The sequence below is a fragment of the Panthera uncia genome (assembly GCF_023721935.1).
Source record: "Panthera uncia isolate 11264 chromosome A3 unlocalized genomic scaffold, Puncia_PCG_1.0 HiC_scaffold_12, whole genome shotgun sequence".
In the NCBI taxonomy this organism is placed as follows: Eukaryota; Metazoa; Chordata; class Mammalia; order Carnivora; family Felidae; genus Panthera; species Panthera uncia.
Window position 1 is genome coordinate 3185552 of NW_026057579.1, and position 21484 is coordinate 3207035.

Consider the following 21484-nt stretch of genomic DNA (forward strand, 5'->3'; position numbering starts at 1 on the left):
AGTTGGCCATACGTTTGTGGGTCTAGTTCTGGGGTTTCTATTCTATTCCATAGGTCTATGTGTCTGTTTTTGTGCCAATACCATGCTGTCTTGATGATGACAGCTTTGTAGTACAGGCTAAAGTCTGGGATTGTGATGCCTCCTGCTTTGGTCTTCTTCAAAATTACTTTGGCTACTCGGGGCCTTTTGTGGTTCCATATGAATTTTAGGATTGCTTGTTCTAGTTTCAAGAAGAATGCTGGTGCAATTTTGATTGGGATTTCATTGAATGTGTAGATAGCTTTGGACTGTATTGACATTTTGACAATATTTATTCTTCCAATCCATGAGCAGGGAATGTCTTTCCATTTCTTTATATCTTCTTCAATTACCTTCATAAGCTTTCTATAGTTTTCAGCATACAGATCTTTTACATCTTTGGTTAGGATTTACTCCTAGGTATTTTATGCTTCTTGGTGCAATTGTGAATGGGATCAGTTTCCTTATTTGTCTTTCTGTTGCTTCATTGTTAGTGTGTAAGAATGCAACTGATTTCTGTACATTGATTTTGTATCCTGTGACTTTGCTCAATTCATGTATCAGTTCTAGCAGACTTTTGGTGGAGTCTATCGGATTTTCCATGTATAATATCATGTCATCTGCAAAAAGCAAAAGCTTGACTTCATCTTTGCCAATTTTGATGCCTTTGATTTCCTTTTGTTGTCTGATTGCTGATGCTAGAACTTCCAACACTATGTTAAACAACAGCGGTGAGAGTGGACATCCCTGTCGTGTTCCTGATCTCAGGGAAAAAGCTCTCAGTTTTTCCTCACTGAGGATGATGTTAGCTGTGGGCTTTTCATAAATGGCTTTTATGATCTTTAAGTATGTTCCTTCTATCCCGACTTTCTCGAGGGTTTTTATTGAGAAAGGGTGCTGAATTTTGTCAAATGCCTTTTCTGCATCTATTGACAGGATCATATGGTTCTTATCTTTTCTTTTATTAATGTGATGCATCACGTTGATTGATTTGCGAATGTGGAACCAGCCCTGCATCCCAGGAATGAATCCCACTTGATCATGGTGAATAATTCTTTTTATATGCTGTTGAATTCGATTTGCTAGTATCTAATTGAGGATTTTTGCATCAATATTCATCAGGGATATTGGCCTGTAGTTCTCTTTTTTACTGGGTCTCTGTCTGGTTTAGGAATCAAAGTAATACTGGCTTCATAGAATGAGTCTGGAAATTTTCCTTCCCTTTCTATTTCTTGGAATAGCTTGAGAAGGATAGGTATTATCTCTGCCTTAAACGTCTGGTAGAACTCCCCTGGGAAGCCATCTGGTCCTGGACTCTTATTTGTTGGGAGATTTTTGATAACCGATTCAATTTCTTCGCTGGTTATGGGTCTGTTCAAGCTTTCTATTTCCTCCTGATACAGTTTTGGAAGAGTGTGGGTGTTTAGGAATTTTTCCATTTCTTCCAGGTTGTCCAATTTGTTGGCATATAATTTTTCATAGTATTCCCTGATAATTGTTTGTATCTCTAGGGATTGGTTGTAATAATCCCATTTTAATTCATGATTTTATCTAGTTGGGTCATCTCCCTTTTCTTTTTGAGAAGCCTGGCTAGAGGTTTGTCAATTTTGTTTATTTTTTCAAAAAACCAACTCTTGGTTTCGTTGATCTGCTCTACCGTTTTTTTAGATTCTATATTGTTTATTTCTGCTCTGATCTTTATTATTTCTCTTCTTCTGCTGGGTTTAGGCTGCCTTTGCTGTTCTGCTTCTATTTCCTTTAGGTGTGCTGTTAGATTTTGTATTTGGGATTTTTCTTGTTTCTTGAGATAGGCCTGGATTGCAATGTATTTTCCTCTCAGGACTGCCTTCACTGTGTCCCAAAGCGTTTGGATTGTTGTATTTTCATTTTCATTTGTTTCCATTTTTTTTTTTTAATTTCTGCTCTAATTGCCTGGTTGACCCACTCATTGTGTAGTAGGGTGTTCTTTAACCTCCATGTTTTTGGAGGTTTTCCAGACTTTTCCCTGTGGTTGATTTCAAGCTTCACAGCATTGTGGTCTGAAAGTATGCAGGGTATGATTTCAATTCTTGTATACATATGAAGGGCTGTTTTGTGACCCAGTATATGATCTATCTTGGAGAATGTTCCATGTGCACTCGAGAAGAAAGTATATTCTGTTGCTTTGGGATGCAGACTTCTAAATATACCTGTCAAGACCATCTGATCCAATGTATCATTCAGGGCCCTTGTTTCTTTACTGACCGTGTGTCTAGATGATCTATTCATTTCTGTAAGTGGAGTGTTAAAGTCCACTGCAATTACCACATTCTTATCAATAAGGTTGCTTATGTTTGTGAGTAATTGTTTTATATATTTGGGGGCTCCCGTATTCGGCGCATAGACATTTATAATTGTTAGCTCTTCCTGATGGATAGACCCTGTGATTATTATATAATGCCCTTTTTCATCTCTTGTTACAGCCTTTAATTTAAAGTCTAGTTTGTCTGATATAAGTATGGCTACTCCAGCTTTCTTTTGACTTCCAGTAGCATGATAAATAGTTCTCCATCCCCTCACTCTCAATCTGAAGGTGTCCTCAGGTCTAAAATGAGTCTCTTGTACACAGCAAATAGATGGGTCTTGTTTTTTTATCCATTCTGATACCCTATGTCTTTTGGTTGGCGCATTTAGTCCATTTACATTCAGTGTTATTATAGAAAGATATGGGTTTAGAGTCATTGTGATGTCTGTATGATTTATGCTTGTAGCAATGTCTCTGGTACTTTGTCTCACAGGATCCCCCTTAGGATCTCTTGTAGGGCTGGTTTAGTGGTGACAAATTCCTTCAGTTTTTGTTTGTTTGGGAAGACCTTTATCTCTCCTTCTATTCTAAATGACAGACTTGCTGGATAAAGGATTCTCGGCTGCATATTTTTCCTGTTCATAACATTGAAGATCTCGTGCCAATCCTTTCTGGCCTGCCAAGTTTCAGAAGAGGGATCGGTCACAAGTCTTATAGGTCTTCCTTTATATGTCAGAGCACATTTATCCCTCGCTGCTTTCAGAATTTTCTCTTTTTGTATTTTGCCAGTTTCACTATGATATGTCATGCAGAAGATCGATTCAAGTACGTCTGAAGGGAGTTCTTTGTGCCTTTTGGATTTCAATGCCTTTTTCCTTCCCCAGATCAGGGAAGTTCTCAGCTATTATTTCTTCAAGTACACCTTCAGCACCTTTCCCTCTCTCTTCCTCCTCTGGAATACCAATTATGTGTATATTATTTCTCTTTAGTGCATCACTTAGTTCTCTAATTTTCCCCTCATACTCCTGGATTTTTTTCTCTCTCTTTTTCTCAGCTTCTTTTTCCATAATTTTATCTTCTAGTTCACCTATTCTCTCCTCTGCCTCTTCAATCTGAGCCATGGTCATTTCCATTTTATTTTGTAGCTCGTTTATCGCATTTTTTGCTCCTCCTGACAGTTCCTTAGTCCCTTGATCTCTGTAGCATTAGATTCTCTGCTGTCCTCTATACTGTTTTCAAGCCCAGCGATTAATTTTATGACTATTATTCTAAGTTCACTTTCTATTTATATTGTTTAAATCCCTTTTGATCAGTTCGTTAGCTGTTGTTATTTCCTGGAGATTCTTTTGAGGGGAATTCTTCCGTTTGGTTATTTTGGATAGTTCCTGGAGTGGTGCGGAACTGCAGGGCACTCCCCCTGTGCTTGAATAACTCGCGTTGGTGGGTGGGGCCACAGTCAGACCTGATGTCTGCCCCCAGCCCACCGCTGGGGACACAGTCAGACTGGTGTGTGCCTTCTCTTTCCCTCTCCTAGGGGCGGGATTCACTGTGGGGTGGCATGGCCCGTCTGGGCTACTTGCACACTGCCAGGCTTGTGGTGCTGGGGATCTGGCGTATTAGCTGGGGTAGACAGGCAAGGTGCATGGGACGGGAGGGGCAGGCTCAGCTCACTTCTCCTTGGGTGATCCGCTTCAGGAGGGGCCCTGCAGCAGCAGGAGGGAGTCAGGCCCACCGTCGGAGGTGTGGGTCCGCAGAAGCACAGCATTGGGTGTTTGTGCGGTGCCAGCAAGTTCCCTGGCGGGAACTGGTTCCCTTTGGGATTTTGGCTGGGGGATGGGCAAGGGAGATGGCGCTGGCGGGCGCCTTTGTTCCCCGCCAAGCTGAGCTCTGTCATCCGGGGCTCAACAACTCTCCCTCCCATTGTCCTCCAGCCTTCCCGCTCTCTGAGCAGAGCTGTTAACTTATAACCTTCCAGATGTTAAGTCCCGTTCGCTGTCCAAACACACTCTGTCCGGCCCCTCCGCTTTTGCAAGCCAGACTCGGGGTCTCTGCTTGGCCAGCCGCCCCTCCGCCCTGGCTCCCTCCCGCCAGTCCGTGGAGCGTGCACCGCCTCTCCGCCCTTCCTACCCTCTTCCGTGGGCCTCTCGTCTGCGCTTGGCTCCGGAGACTCCGTTCTGCTAGTCTTCTGGCAGTTTTCTGGGTTATTTAGGCAGGTGTAGGTGGAATCTAAGTGATCAGTAGGACGCGGTGAGCCCAGCCATCTTCCCCCTCCTGTTTCAACCATAAGAGACTCTTAAATACAGAGAACAAACTGAGGGTTGCTGGAAGGGTGTTGGGGGAGGGGTGGGCTAATGGGCAATGGGCAGTAAGGAGGACACTTGTTGGGATAAGCACAGGGTGTTATATGTAAGTAATGAATCACTAAATTCAATTCCTGAAATCATTATTACACTATAAGTTAACTTGGATTTAAATTTTCAAAAATAATAAATTTAAAAAATAATACTAAAAAAATAATAATAAGATAATAGACCCAAGAAACAAGAGCAAAATACTATGGGGGAGAGAGGAGGGAGAATATTCAAAGAACAAGAAAATATGATAAGAGAAATGAAAACTTAATAAAAGAGTTGGAGATAATATTAAGCAAATCTCCCAGAAAGTAATCCAAAAGCATAAAGATAGGATAGAACCAATAAGAATATTAGAGGACAGGTTCAAGAGAGTAAAAAGGTGAAAATAGAGATTCCAGAGAAAAGGAAAGGATGGAAAAAAACTGAGAGAAAAGGCACTTAATCAAATAATTAACAAAGTTTTCAGAACTTGAAAAATAAGAGTTTTCAGATTGTAATGAAATATAGTGAATAATGAATGAAAAAGACCCCCATCATGAGATTTCAGAACACTGGAGATATAAAATATTCCAGATAGAAAACAACAGTCACATGGAAATATTTGGGTATTTGAATGGCATCAGACTTCTCAGCAACAATATTGGAGGCTAGAAGAAAATGAAGCAATGCCTTCAAAATCATAAGGGAAAACTAACTTCAACTTAGAATTCTTTTTTTTTTTTTAATGTTTACTTACTTTTGAGAGAGACAGAGACACAGCGTGAGCAGGGGAGGGGGAGAGAGAGAGGGAGACACAGAATCCAAAGCAGGCTCCAGGCTCTGAGCTGTCAGCACAGAGCCCGATGCAGGGCTCGAACTCACAGACCTGAGCCAAAGTTGGGCACTGAACCGACTGAGCCACCCAAGCCCCCAGCCTAGAATTCTTTGTCCAGCCAAACATTAGCCTGCCATGCACACACATGTGAAGCAAATGTGACAAAACATTGAGGACATTGTCTGAGGAAGATGAGTATGCAGATGTTCATTGTGCTATTCTTTAGACTTATCTGTGTGTTTGAAAATTTTCATGATAAAATGGATGAGGAGAGGGCAGAAGGAAGAAGAACACAATTTCACACTTAATTCAAAGTTTCTCACCTTCCCCTGCTCAGCCTGACCTATGGCTCTAGGAAGGGAAAAATGTCTATTCCTTCACTCTTTCCTCCTTCCCCTCCATCTTCTACCCTACCTCCCCTGACCCGGAATCTAGGAATAGGCAGTGGGAAATGGAGAAAGCCTTCCATATCTGGGACTTGCCAGAGAGACCAAGCCTCCTCAGGGGGTGGGAGTATCCTGCTGAGGTCTAAGTGGTACTGGTGCTTGGATACAACTTGTCCAAGCAGGTCAGACGAGTGGATGGGGCAAGCAGCAGGAAGTCATTCACTGGCATGAGCTGATCTGTATGCAGGGGTGGGAGAACTTGCAGAGGAATCAGCCATGAGAAAACAGTGTGGCATCCTTCTTTAGTAGATGCCTTTGTTGTGGTGCCTGGGTGGCTCAGTCAGTTAAGTGACCGACTCTTGTTTTCGACTCAGGTCATGATCTCACGGTCACTGAACCCTGCATGGGGCTCTTCTGCACTAACAGCGCAGAGCCTGCTTGGGATTCCGTCTCCCTCTTTGCCCCTTCCCTTCTCTCTCTCTCTCTCTCTCTCTCTCTCTCTCTCTCTCTCTCTCAAAATAAACTTTAAAAAAGCTAAATTTTAGGGGCACCTGGGTGGCTCAGTCAGTTAAGCATCAGACTCCAGCTCAGGTCACGATCTCACAGTTTGTGAGTTTGAGCCCCACATCAGGTGAGCTCAAGCCCTACTTTGGGTGAGCCTCACTTGTCTCTCTCTCTCTCTCCAACCTTCAAGGGTTTGCACTCTCTTTCTCTCTCTCTCTCTCTGCCCCTTGCTCACTTGTGCCCTCTTAATTAATTTTAGCAGATGTCTTTGCTCAGGCACAGGAAATCACAGAGGAAGGAGGCTTATAGGAGTTATTTCACCACAGACTCTGTGACCCATGGATGTAAGAGTACCCAGGACACAGAGGAAGGCAGTAGGGATGCGTTCTTTCCTCTTCAACACAAACGCAGAATAGCCCTGGTGCCAGTACACCTACACACAGCCCCTCTGGGAGACAGGCCTCTGGTGAAGACATCAGCCTTCTCGGTTGGTCCCTGCAGCAAAGCCAGTGTTGTGCCTAAAGCATCACAGGTAGCTCAAAGCAGCAACAAGGGCGGCACCATGTGAGTACCAGCTGCCAGACTGGTTTATATGTGAGACAGCCTCAGAGAACTCAGCGATAAGCCAGGTGAGATCTGCAGGATGAGACTCCGAGGTCCTGGTCATAAGGGAACAGGGGCCAGGGAAGCTGGAGCGAATTGTTACTACACTTCCTTTACATCCACACAGTTGTGAGGCCCACAGAGTCTTGTTATTTTTCTATGAATAGTCTTTTAGCAAAAACTGCACAAATTGAAATTGTACGATGTGATCATTGTGACAAAAGCATATACCCATGAATGAACATATCCATTACCCCCAAAAGTTTCCTCATACCCCTGTACAACCTCCCCTCCCCATCCCTGCACCCCAACATCAGACAACTACTAGTGCTTTCTGTCCCATAGATGAGTTTGCATTTTCTAGAATTTCATATAAATGAAATCATACAGTGTGTACTCCTTCATGCCGGGTTTCTTTCAGCATAACTATTTTGAGATTCATCCATATTGTTGCATGTATCATTAGTCCATTCCTTTTTATTGCTGAACAGTATTCCATTGTATGAATGTACCATAGTTTGTTTGTTCATTCACTTGTTGATGACATTGAGTTGTTTACTTTTTAGTAATGACACATAAAGTTGCCATGAATATTCCTGTAGGAATATTTGCATAAAAATATGCTTTTATTCCTTGTGGGTAAATAAAAACCTGGCAATGGAAGGGCTAGCCCGTATGGTAGCTATATGTTTAACTTTTTAAGAAACTAACAAAGTGGGGGTGCCTGGGTGGCTCAGTCAGTTGGGAGGTCGACTTTAGCTCAGGTCACGATCTCACGATTTGTGAGTTTGAGTCCTGCATCGAGCTCTGTGCTGCTGACAGCTTGAAGCCTGCTTCAGATTCTGTACCTCCCTCTCTCTCTGCCCCTCCCCCGCTCACACTATTTGTCTGTCTCTCTCAAAAATAAACAAACATTAGAAAAAAATTTTTAAAAAAAGAGGGGCGCCTGGGGGGGCTCAGTCGGTTAAGCGTCTGACTTCGGCTCAGATCATGATCTCACGGTTTGTAAGTTCGAGCCCCATGTCAGGCTCTGTGCTGACAGCTCTGCGCTGACCTAGACCGTGCTTCGGATTCTGTGTCTCGTTCTCTCTCTGCCCCTCTCCCACTTGTGCTCTGTCTCTCAAAAATAAATAAATAAATAAAAATTTTTTTAATAAAAGAAAAGAAACTATCAAACTGTTTCCCAAAGTGTTTGTACCATTTTGCATTCCTACTAGCAGTGTATAAAAGTCCTAGATCTCTTCTATCCTCATCAACACTTGGTATGGTCAGTCTTTCTCATTACAGACACTCTTAGAGGTGTATAAGGAGGCCCAGAGAGTCTAGAGTTACATTGGTATCTTCTTCAGCACCCAGAACAGTGCCAATCATGGAGGAAAAACCTGTTTTTTGATTGATCAGAATTTTACAGTAAATGGAATCAGTTACAAGCTGGTTTGGCCGGGCCTTATCTCTGGAGACAAGCTTGCTGAGGATTTAAAAGAAGAAAAATCTGGTTTACCTCTGCTCCACTAGAGAGCCACTAAGGCCCAATCCATGAGAAGTAGAGGTCAGCCCACCCTGTCCTTTACACCCGAAGTATTTGCAAGTCCACTGTATTTCAGGAGGGCCCGGGGCTCACTGACCCTGCACTATAGAGAGTGACTAGCTCAATGAGGGGTCTAAGAAGAAACAAGCTGGGTGAGGAACAGGTAGAGAAGACTCAGGGGAGCACATAACAGACGTCTCACATTCCTGAGGGGCTCTCCTACAGTACCAGAACATCTTTGCAACTTTGAGGGCATACCTTGGATAAACAGATGGGACTCACAGAGTAGCTCATAGCTTTTGGTCCACCAGAGGAAGAACATCAGCTCTCCAGCTGCAGAGGGGGCTGCTTCACAAAGTTACAAGAGTCCCCTCTCTCAAATCAGCCTCGTCTTTGCAGAAATGCAACCGACGGTACTCTCATACCCTGAGGAAGAGGTGGGACTAGGAAAATAGCTCCTAAATTCTAGAAAGTAGGTCAGGCTCATACTAGGAGTTTTCTAAAGTCTTCATTTAATGAAACTGAAGAGTTGAAACAGAAAATGCTAAATTAGTCTTTAACAGAGATTGCATTAAGGCAACCCAAGTGGACGGCGATAAAGTTCTAGGGCCTGGCTCAATTATAGTGGTGACAGCTGGGTCAGAAGATTTCCCAGAATATTAAGTAATGCTGAGCATGAGGCCAGCTCAGATGGAGAGAGAAAAACTGGAAGGACTTTGTACAGGGGTCTACTACCCAACAGCCACGAAGGTATCCAATAAAAAGAGAAGCTCACTTCCCACCCTTGCCACCTTCAAGAGTCCAGAAGAGAATATTCCTAAGGCCAGAGGAAGCTCTCTTCATAAAAGTTTCACAGAAAATTGGGAAAGACATTTTTTAAATGTTTTCAATGTTTTTTAAATGTTTGCAACATGTTTTAAATGTTTTGCTTATTGTGACAAAAGTAATATATGTTTGTTGTAGACATTTTTTAAAATAAGGAAGATCACAAATAAGAAAATGAAAACATCTGTGATCCCACTACCAAAATATTTCTGTTGTTGACATACTGGTGGATATAGAACCGGTCTTTTTGGTTTTTATAAAATGGAATCATAACACATATACTGCTCAGTAACTGAAATGCAGACCAAAGTGGAAAAAAAAATATTTACTTCATTTGTGTCAATTGGTTTACATTATTATTTTATGAAGAGCTCTTAAAAGCTAACAATAAAAGTTGAACTCCTTTAATTAAAAAGGTAAAAGTCATTAACAGGAAATTAATGAAATGTTTTTTAGAGTGAAAATAGCCAGCACTGATGGAAGGGTGGAGAAGCAGGCACTTTCACACAACGCTGGTAGCAATGTAAAAAGACACAATCTTCCTGGAGGGCGATTTGGCAATAGGGTACCATAAACTTGGGACCCTCAATTCCCCTTTTAGAAATTCATCCTAAGGAAATTTATCCCCAGGATTAGATAAATTTGCTTTTATTTTCTTGTGTTAATTTTATTTCTTTTTTTTTCCCCTATGTTTAAGCCTTTTATTTATTTGGAATTTAATTTGGTATGAAGAAGAAAATGTAATCTTTTAATTTTTTTTATTTTTCCAAATGGTTCACTGGTTCCCAAACACTACTTATTAATCAATCCACACTTTCTGATTTTACATAGCGGAGTTTGGCTTTAAAATGTAATCCACTGCTGGGGCGCCTGGATGGCGCAGTCGGTTAAGCGTCCGACTTCAGCCAGGTCACGATCTCGCGGTCCGTGAGTTCGAGCCCCGCGTCAGGCTCTGGGCTGATGGCTCGGAGCCTGGAGCCTATTTCCGATTCTGTGTCTCCCTCTCTCTCTGCCCCTCCCCCGTTCATGCTCTGTCTCTCTCTGTCCCAAAAATAAATAAAAAACGTTGAAAAAAAAAAATTTAAAAAAAATAAAAAAAAAAAAAATAAAATGTAATCCACTGCCTCTCGGGCTGCATTTGAGGAAATCCTGTTTCTTCCCTCAGACCCATGAGACAGTGAATATGTCACTTCCCCTTTTTTCACTTTGTTTCTACGAATTCCTTCTTTCCAAAGTCTGCAAGGCCACTAGTTCAGTTCTCTAGAAATTTCCAGGGCCCGAACAAAGCAGAACTAACTAATATGGGGAAATCTGGGAAATGTTTACCTATTCAGTTAAGTTTATCCTATATGGTGACTCAAACTATCCACAGACTAAATCATCCTTTTCCTCCCCAAACCATTTCCTCCTCTAGATTTCTCTATTTCTATTGTCTCGATGTCATCCTAGAGTCTTCTTTCTGCTCTCCTGAGCACCCAGGACGTATCACATCAGTTCTTCCTTTCCTGTACGGGCCTCTCAGGTCCATTCCCTCTGTGGCACCCCATAGCTGCTTCCCTCAGCCCAGGCTCTCCTCGGAGTCTGTCACCAGGAGGAGCAGACCAATCTTCCAGATTCACTCATTTCTTGGACTAATCCATTAAGCTCACCACAGTGAGAATCTTTAGCATCACGTCAGTACTCTGCTCAAAACACTCGAGGTGTTCCTTGTTGCTCATAAATGAAAGTCTAGACATCACACACTAGGCGAGGCCCACTGCAATTTGATCCCACCCCACCTACCTCTCCAATCTTTTCCTATTCCAACATAGCGTTCCGTCTCTTAAATATTACACTAAATGTTTCTTTCCTCTTCTATTTCTAGTCTGAACAGGGTTTAAGGATATTTATTCAAGTATTGAACAAAGTGTTATACTGCCTGATCTTAATTTTGTAAATTGTAAATCTCATTGCACCTTAATGCCCACGCATTTGCTTTTCTCAGTGGGTCAGCAGTGCTCCTAAAAGCAAAATTCCCAGGCCCAAAGTAAAGCCATGCTTTTTTCCAAGCTCATCTTTTAAAAGACATAAATATCTGCAAGTTGCGCCACATTAAGTCCTGGAAATTTTGCATCAAAGATTTACCAGATCACTTTCCTCCAAGTCAAGAAGGATCTGGGGGCACAACAGGACACTGGATGATTCAAAATAAAGTGCTGAAACAAGGTCAGAAGAAGCTGGAAGGAAAAAAAAAAAAAAAAAAAAAAAAAAGAAGCTGGAAGGAGCAACGAGGTGAGCCCCAAGTGAGCCAGCCATGTTCCTGGCTGCACTGGCAAGGGTGCACCACACCAACTGCATCTCCACATGGATGGACCAGCGCAGTCAGCTGTCTTGACTCCCAGGACACCACATTCCACATTTCCTCCCGACATGCCTGGCCTCTTCCCGGTCACCCTGACTGCCACTCCTGGGTGCACACATGCTGACTGGTGGGTGTGCTTCACTTCCACACCCAGCCCTGGGCCTCTCACCGACTCCCAAGATGTCCATGCCTCTTCCAAGCTCCAAATTCATGCATGTAGGTCCCATGGGATTTGCCTCATGGGATCCTCACAAGCCACACCATTTTCTCCAATTCTGCCAGCATTTCTCTCAGAAAATTGTGTTTCAGTATTCCTCATTGCTGCTTCCAGGATACATAGAACTTAAATATCCATCTAAGGGGGTGCACTTTTCTTTGAGCCGTCTATATTCCTCATGCCCCACCTCTAACCAATCACCAAGTTGTGATGATTCCACACTTCTCATAATTCCAATGTATCCACTCCCCTCCATCTCCACTGCCACAAGTCCAAAGCCATCCTCATTTCTCACCCAGACAGTTCATTAGCCTTCTCCCCAGATTTGCTCTCTCCTCTTTAGAATCCAGACAGATCTTTTTATTTGTTTTAAGTTATCTATTTATTTATTTTGAGAGAAAGAAAGAGAGGGAGAGCACAAATGGGGGGAGGGAGGGAGGGGGGAGAGAGAGAGAGAGAGAGAGAGAGAGAGAGAGAGAGAGAATTCCAAGCAGGCTCCACACTGTAGTGCATAACCGAATGTGGGGCTCGAACCCACGAACCACAATATCATGACCTGAGCCGAATCCAAGAGTCAGATGTTTAATCGACTGATCCACCCAGCTGCCCCTCCAGACAGATCTTTTAAAAACACAAAACTAGGGGTGCCTGGGTGGCGCAGTCGGTTAAGCGTCCGACTTCAGCCAGGTCACGATCTCGCGGTCCGTGAGTTTGAGCCCCGCGTCAGGCTCTGGGCTGATGGCTCGGAGCCTGGAGCCTGTTTCCGATTCTGTGTCTCCCTCTCTCTCTGCCCCTCCCCCGTTCATGCTCTGTCTCTCTCTGTCCCAAAAATAAATAAAAAACGTTGAAAAAAAAAAAATTAAAAAAAAAATAAAAATAAAAACACAAAACTAAGTTTGCCACTTCCCTGCTTAAAACACTTCAAAACTGCCTTCGGAATAAATCCAATGTCCTTAATCTGTTTACAGGTTGCCTATGACCCAGCTATGCCTACCTCTTGAGCAGTACCTCCTACCATTTTGCCCCTCAGTCTCTAGGCTTCTGCCACACTGGCCCTTTTTAGTTTCTCTAATACCACCAATAAACTACCTTTGGGGCCTATGCACATGCAGCTCTCATTGACTGAGACACAAATCTCTTTCCCTACATCTACCTGCACCTTCATCTGGCTAAATCTTACCCTTCCCATCCATGATGTTGCTTTCTCAGAGAGACTCATTGTGACCTTTCAGACTAGATTAGGTTCTCCTCCCTGCCTCCACCCCCCGCGTATATCTCTACAGCATCCCACACTACCCTTTTCTTAAAAACCACCACAACTATGATTATATGTGCTTCTCCACTAGCAGAGATGTTCTGTGAGGTTCAGAACTGGTTTGTCTCAATCACCACTCAGTTCTTGGCTCCAAGAATGTTTCTGGATCAAGGAGCACCATCTTCTATGAATGACTGCGTGAACTGATAATCCTTAATAATTATTCCAGTCTCATATAACCACTACAGACAAGCTTTCATTCTACTTAGAATTCCTTTAACTATAACCTGATTTTTGGTTAGCCACATTTGAAATTCCCTGCAGCAAATCTGTTTTTCGTTCTATGCCAAGGAGGGGCCTGGACCAGCAGAGTAAAGAAAGGTCTAAATTCCAAAGATAGCAGAGAGGGGATAAATCCCAAAGGGGACACAGTCTAAGCAAAGATATAGAATCAGGAGAATGTTGGACATTTGCGGAGAAAGGAAACTAACACTAAATTAAACACTCTCACAAACACAACCTCATTTAATCCTTCCTAAACCCTATGGAGTAAGAATCATTAGTCCAGCTTTATAGATGAGGCAACCAAAGTTCTAAAAGCTAAGCAACTTGCCCAAGGCCACACAATAGGAGACACTGACATGAAATGCTATGCCTTATGCCTTTACTCATCCTATTTCCTCAGCCTGGAATATCCATTCTCCACTATCTCTTCAAACCTACCTCTTCAAGTCACACCTAAAATGCAATCTCCATGAATTCCTCCCTAATTCTCTGTGTTAGCTTTAGCCACTCGCTTCCCATCTGTCTGTTCTGCCTCTATTATAGGACTTTGCCCTACAGTCATCTGCACAGATCTTCCCCACAAGTTGAAAGCTTATTAAGGGTAAGTGAGGTTCTTTGCCACCTCCCTCCCACGGCTTCTAACACAATGCCTCACAGTGAAGCAGATTCCCAAGCTGGCTTCAGGAAGGTTTCATTCAACTCTGCTCTGTGGGAACTCCTGCTCTCCTCTGCACCCCAGGTCCTGAGTCCAGGCCCTCTCAGTCTGCTCTTCCTCTCCCAGGGGAGCTACAGTGCCTTTGAGCAATGCTGAGGGGGATATGATGACCTACTGGGAACTGCACTAAGATCCCATGGAGGGCAGAGTGCAAAAACAAGAAAGTTGAGATCACGTTTCTTCCTCGGATGTTCTTTTTTTTTTTTCATCAAAATACTCCAAAACTGGTCTAGCCTCTTGACTCTTAAGGGTAATCAAGGCCCCAGATGATCCTTTATCTACATCAAGCCTGAGTCCTCATCAATGGAGTAAAACTGTCATTTCCTTCTAATTTATCAGCAACTGTTATATATTTCTGTATTAGAAATGGAACTTGTTTCTATTTATACTCAGAGTGACAAATCAAATTGGCCAGTGAAGTAATGAAAAAGCATGTACTCATTTGTAACGCAACTATACATGTGACAGAGAAAGACTCTACAAAAGAATAGTAAGGAATGAATCTAGGAAGGTCCTTATGTAACCAAACATAACACTTCAGGAGCACAGAGGTAGCATTGAAAGGGCGGGCCTACGACGGCTGACTCCATCTTGTTCTGTGTCCTTCACCTTGACCACACCTCCTCCCCTTGAGTAACCACCCCCCTCACCTGCCTAACAGGACTCGGACCCTTCCCCAGGAACCTTCCCCAGCCAATCGGCTGAGGCCATAGCCATTACCTCACCAACTGCCCCTAGGCCCCAATAAAACCTTTGTCCTTTTGAAACTCGCTCTCTCCCCGGTATCTCACCGATGCAGTGCAGGTAGGGGATTGAGCTCGAGCAAGCTCGAATAAAGGCTCTTTTGCTTTTGCATCGGACTCGGCTCCCTGGCGGTATTTGGGGATCACGAATTCTGGGCATAACAGCATGAAGCAGACCATGGTCATGTTCGGGGTAGTCATGAAGTATGGAATGAACAGCAACAGCTGGAAAAATCCCAGTAGTCATCCAGTCTAACCTCTTCTTCTCTTTACAGACAAGGAAAGCTCTGAGACATGTAATAATGTCATAGGTCACACAACAAGTGGTTAGGGTCAAAGCCAGATCCAAGTCTCTTGCTTTTCTTGCTTTTCCAACCACCCTGTGTGCCACACTTGCCATTTCCTGCCCTGTGCCACAGTTGCTCTAATTAGGGGCCCATCCTCCCAGCAGCCAGGAATTCATACCAAAAGGAGGGAGAGAACCATGCATATGCTTTGCTATTGATTATTTGTATGCAAATAAGTCAGCTTCACATTATAATGATGTTTATATTGATGCTTATTAAAAAATGCTTCAAAAAACTATAAAGCACCATATAAATGTTAGATGTTTAATGTAATTGTTATGAGATTTCTATCTGGGATGTTAGCTCAACAGTTTATCACTGGCCGTTTTATTTTCACAGCTAACATATCTTTCTATCTGGAAGCAGAATTTGGCCAAAATGAAAGCATCTGATTAGGTTCTTGATTCACCTTATCTGAAAATTCATCTCCCAGAGAGTGGAGAATGTTATAAGAGGACTACCAATCCAGACACATTTCTGTACAAGAAGGAATCAATTCTGTGAAAGAGGAATTTTGAGATAAAGTGCATGTCACCTTGGAGTCTGTAATAGAGAAGGGAAAGATAGTTATTCATAGTAGTAGTCACAATAGGTCAGGTTATACCACAGTAACAAATTCTGATATCTCAGTGACTTCACACAATTAAGGATCTGTTTCTCATTCATGCAAAGTCAAATGCAGGTTGTTCTAGTCTCTTGCATTTGCAACCACACCTCATCCATTTGTAGCCACACCGTCTGGGATATGTGACTTCCAAAATTGCTGCATCAAAGGAAGTTGGAGATGACAGAAGCACTCACTGGCCCTTGATTGCATAAGCCTAGAAGTAAAACACATCACGTAGCACTTCCTGCTCACAGTGCTTTGGCCAAAAAAATCACGTGTCCCTAATCCAACTGCAAGGGAGACTAGGAAATGACGACATATATTTACCAAGTAATCCCACAAATGGATTTTTGGTAAGTAGAGCCTACCACATACATGTTCCCCAGATTTTAGCAAAGCAAGTACTGAAATGCTCAGAGTATCCCATTTGTATAAAAACAAGTGTATATATGCCTTGAAAAAAGAAAGAATGAAAGAAAATACATCAAAATAGTAATAGTGAATACCTCTGCTTATTTAATTATTTATGGGTTTTATTTTCTTTTTATATTCTGTATATTTCCCTAGCAACATTTAATAATCATGTTTTAGAATCCAAAACAAGTAATCCAAGTTTGTTTTTTTTAATTGTGAAACAAGTTCAGACCAGAAACAATTATGACTCCATGAGGAAAAAGACTCAAAAGAAAAGGGAATTTCTTTACAGTGCCCTTCTGATTAGACAATCACAATTAGCCAGCAAGAAGAAAAAAGTGAGACGGGCATGGACTTGACACAGGAAGCACTCTGATGAACTCTGATTTTAAAGTGCACCTGTGAAGGGGCACCTGGGTGGCTCAGTCGGTTAAGCGGCCGACTTCGGCTCAGGTCATGATCTCGCGGTCCGTGAGTTCGAGCCCCGTGTCGGGCTCTGTGCTGACAGCTCAGAGCCTGGAGCCTGTTTCGGAGTCTGTGTCTCCCTCTCTCTGACCCTCCCCCGTTCATGCTCTGTCTCTCCCCGTCTCAAAAATAAAACGTTAAAAAATAATAATAACTAAATAAAGTGCATCTGTGAAAGACCAAAAGAAGGGCACTTTGGGCACAGTGCCAACGGAGAAGGCAAAGAGGGGGCACAGCCCTATGGGCCACCATCCCAAGAGAAAAGAGAAAGGGACTTTAGAAACAACAACAACAACAACAAAGCACATAAATTAGGGAACAAAACAGCTAAGGCAAAGAGAGTCAATCACAGCCTAATGGGGATTTGGCAGCTCAACATGAAGCTGTCCCTTCCCGCTACAGGTTTGTGCCAACTTGAATTCCTCTATTACAGCCACAACCATCCTCTGCTCCCTGAGTTGCCAGAGCACTTGTCCAAAGTTTACCCAAAGTTGAATGGGTAAAGACCTTAGTGAGCTCTACCCAGGACCCTGATTGTCTAGCTCTTACCACCCTTCCCATCCTCATCTTGCCACTTCCACTGCCCCTGCCTCTCTGAGCTCCAGCCTCAAAGCTCTACTTTCACTTATTTGACCCCACAACCTTTGCTCAGCCTAGAATTTTCCCTCCTCCCTCCCCACTGAACTGCCCACTCCCAGTCTAAGACTAGCTTCTTTGTTCATGGCCTTACTAAACTTATCTCAGCTTATCTGCTTATTTAGGGGATTATTGCTGAATGCTTTCACTGGTTGTGTTCACTTGAATGAGGTTTCATTCTTTTTAGCTCCTTTTTTTACTTTTAGGTGAGAAGTCATGGGAGACCTTGTTTCTTCAGCTTTCCCCTCTTTACTGAGAAGCCAGTGTCACTAGGTAGTCTGGCATTTTGAACTAGAAATTACGAAATGGAGTTTTCATCTTCATTCCCACACTCACACAAACTCTCCATGTGACCTTGCAGCCCTGACACTTCCTCTCTCTCAGCCTGTTTCCACTTCTATAACGTAAGAGTTTAACCTAGATAGTGTCTCCGGTGCATCCCTCAATATATCTTTCTAGGTCCTTCAATAGACTAACAAGACAAGGCAGAAAAACTTAGAAATTAAAAAGCGCAAAGAAAAGGAAGATGTCACACTAAAAAAAAAGAGACAGCCCATAGTTGCTTGAGTCAAGGCTCTGAATCTCATTTCTGCAATTTGGTAACCTCGAAATCTTACACAGATTGGTTGGTTAATCTCCCTGGACTTTGACTTCCTCTTCTGTAAAATGTGATAAGAATACCTACCTCACAGGTTTGATGAGAGGATTAAATGAGATACTGTATTATAATACCAGAAGGCTATGTTATATGTTAGGTCCTTTCCTCCTGCTTACTGTCATGGAATTTAAAAGCAGGTTATAATTAAATAGGCCATGAGTTAAGACAAAAGGCTCAATTGCTTCTGTACATAATGGTTTATGCATACTTTATTCCTCTGAAGAGGCTTTCTACAACCTAAAAACAAATCACTGCATCCCCTGAAAATTCACAGGGAAGAGTCATGCTTATTTTTTCATTCAAGCAATTCTGTCAGATGCAACTACCTGCAATGATTTTAAAGTTGGTCCCAAAGATGTTTATAGATGTTTCTTATCTTCATGGTACAATGGCAAGAACATGGCTAAAGTCCATATCCAGACTCCACCACTGACCATGTGCTCAACTATGTCGATCACTTTCACCGTTTTCCTATATGTCACAGAACCAAATACGTCTCATTGGAGGAGAAGGGGAGAGGGCCAGGAGATATTCCAAACCATTTCTTTTTTCATCTTTTTTTTCTTTGAAACGAAAAAATCTTAGAATCAATAAATTACAGGGTGTTTGAGGCTGGAAAGACCTTTAAAGATGATCTTTTTCAGCCCCATTGCTTGGTGTTTGGTGGAAGTAAGAGGGATGAGCACCTAAATGCCGTGGAAAGAGAAGACTGGACTTGGAACAGAAAAGTGAGTTAGAGTGCTGGCTCTGCCTGTTTTGTGACTGTAGGTTGGCCACTCAACCTTTTCAGGGCCCTCAACTGTGAAAAGGGACAGTAATCACTACATCTGTGGGTAAAGTGTGGGGCCAATGAGACAACGCAAGTGAGAGCTCTTTGTGAAGTATAAAACAGTTTTCAAATGAAAAGCACCACCATGACTCTTTGGACTCACAGACTCCAGGCTTCTAAAGCGTATCCACTCACCTGCCAAAAGATATCATCTCATCTTGCATACTTAATTTTGTGAATCCTGGAAGAAAAATGCTGATCTAACAAAGACTCTGGCACAGAATAAGTACAGAATAAATTTCTTTTTTCTGAATGATGTAAGTGAAAATGACTAAAGAAGAGTTTTTGAAGCCTCCTCAGGGTCAAGAGATGGGTACTTAAAGCCCCAAGGTCCCCGTCACAGGACAGCCCCCCTAAACTCCCAGGCTCCCATAGAGCTCTACCTAGCAGGTTTCTCTCCCTAGGAGGATGATCTGGTGGTCAGACTTACTTACAAGTCAGTCTTGGTACACGCAAACAGAAAAGTAAGTTCCCCCCAAAAAGTGAAGACTTCTTACTCTCTAAACCTCACCCACTTTGTTCTTCCTTTAAAAGCCAGTTTCCGGGGCGCCTGGGTGGCTCGGTCGGTCACGCGTCCGACTTCGGCTCAGGTCATGATCTCGTGGTCCATGAGTTTGAGCCCCGCGTCGGGCTCTGTGCGGACAATTCAGAGCCTGGAGCCTGTTTCAGATTCTGTGTCTCCCTCTCTCTCTGCCCCTCCCCTGTTCATGCTCTGTCTCTCTCTGTCTCAAAAATAAATAAACGTTAAAAGAAAAAAAAATTTTTTTTAATAAATAAATAAAAGCCAGTTTCCAAAAAAGGTCATAGGAAGGAAAAAGTTAAGTGAAACCTCAATCTGAATTGGCTGTCTAGAAACTGGGCCATTCTCATTGTCTACAACAGAGGAGGGGCATAGGACAGGATGGGCGTTACCACTAATGGTAGAACCAAGGATGTTTTCCTGGATTACCAAACAAGTGCTATACGTTACTCCCAGGAACTAAATATCTGCAGGGTTTCAAGTGAGGTCTTCACCTGAAAATGTCCTCCCTGTTGAAGTTTTCAAGCCAATATTTTCATAAGAACTATATTTCCTTCAGTGAACGAAAGCGTTACAATGATGACTATACAGCTTCCCAAATGACAGAGCCATCATTAACATTGTTACTATTTTTGTTTAGTTGCATCTCCATAGCAGTCCACACTCACAGTGTGCTTTGCAATTGTTTCTTAGTAATAGTCCTCACAAGATCTCCAGGAGGCAGAGGGAATAACCAGGACTGTGTTGCCTGAAGGAGAACCACAGATGTAGAGAATTGGCTACCATCACCATTCAAAGAAGGATCCATCCTGAGACACCCAAGATCTGCCCCAGTCTGGTCCTAAATTTACATTGCCTACATCCAGGACACATCAGTTCTGTGGCTCTTGTTTATATCTATTGTGACACCGGGTCTATGACCAAGAGGATCTGGACAGGCAATAGAATCAGAATCAGAGATTTTGCACTTAGGATAGACCTTAATGATCATGTAAACCAACTCCATTACTTACCATGAAACGAGACCAGAGAAAACATTTTATCCAACTCACACAAGCCACTTTCCTCCCAGTTCTGAGCTGTTTTGCCTTTTCATGCCACGTTACTTGGCAGTGCCTCGTCTTTCTCTCTTTACCTTTTGCTCCCCTTCTCTACCCTCTTTTTCCATCCATTTTCTTTATTTAAAACTTACATGGCTTGGGGCGCCTGGGTGGCTCAGTCTGTTGAGCGTCCGACTTCAGCTCAGGTCATGATCTTGTGGTCTGTGGGTTCGAGCCCAGCGTCGGCCTTTGTGCTGACAGCTCAGAGCCTGGAGCCTGCTTCGGATTCTGTGTCTTCCTCTCTCTCTGACCCTCCCCTGTTCGTGCTCTGTCTCTCTCTGTCTCAAAAATAAATAAACGTTTAAAAAACAAAACAAAACAAAATAAAACAAAACTTACATGGCTTAAGCTCCAACCAGGATACCTTCAACATTTATCTGCCAAGAATGTGGTGTTCTATCACCTGAACCGGGCCAGTCTCAGGATACCCGAAAAGTCTTTGATAATAACAGCCAGGCAACACTGATGTAGTGTCGTAGCTGAGTCCCCTCCCCTTCCCTCAACCTCCATTCTCAAATCCAGCCACCAGCTTTTGGCCGGGGCCTTGCCCATATTTCCTGAGTCACACTCCTTAGGTTAATTCTAGAAAAGATCAAACTTCTCTTTGGGCCCTGATGGAGGGGCACTTTGCCATAACATGGCCAGTGCAGAGAGTTCTCTCCTAAAGCTGTCACTTTGGTAGGAAATGGGTTAACGGTATTCAGAGGAGTAAGAAGATTAAGACTTCTGTGGGTATCATTTTTCTCTCCCCTACCCTGCCCCAACCAGGAGGCTGTCTCCTGACACTGAGAATGATTTATGCCTATTCAACCAAACCTCCCTCTCCAGAAGAGACAGATCATCTTCTCTCAGAGCCAACCCTCATCTGCCAGAGGCTGCCAAGCATTCCATCAATTCATACTCAGCCCTGAGGTACAAAAAAACAAATTTAGCTAAAACACAAGCCACAGCTCCCAAGCTCCTTTCCAACTCCAGCCATCTAGAAGTCTGATTTTAGGAGTTCTCCCCTCCTCCCCACCGTACGTTTTTACATTTC

The 21484-nt window shown here is 43.0% G+C and overlaps 1 protein-coding gene across 6 annotated transcripts in view; it reads right to left on the reverse strand.

Annotated features, from left to right (window-relative positions):
• LOC125937436 (interleukin-36 gamma-like) overlaps positions 1 to 21484 on the reverse strand; it is a 123639-nt gene that overhangs the window by 99166 nt on the left and 2989 nt on the right. For all 6 annotated transcript variants that reach the window (XR_007462378.1, XM_049652131.1, XM_049652133.1 and 3 more), the window contains exon 2: positions 20541 to 20726. Coding sequence is in view for 1 of the 6 variants with exons in the window: in XM_049652131.1 (XP_049508088.1) it covers positions 20541 to 20542 (2 nt within the window). In the remaining 5 variants the exon portion in view is untranslated. The remainder of the gene's footprint in view (positions 1 to 20540; positions 20727 to 21484) is intronic.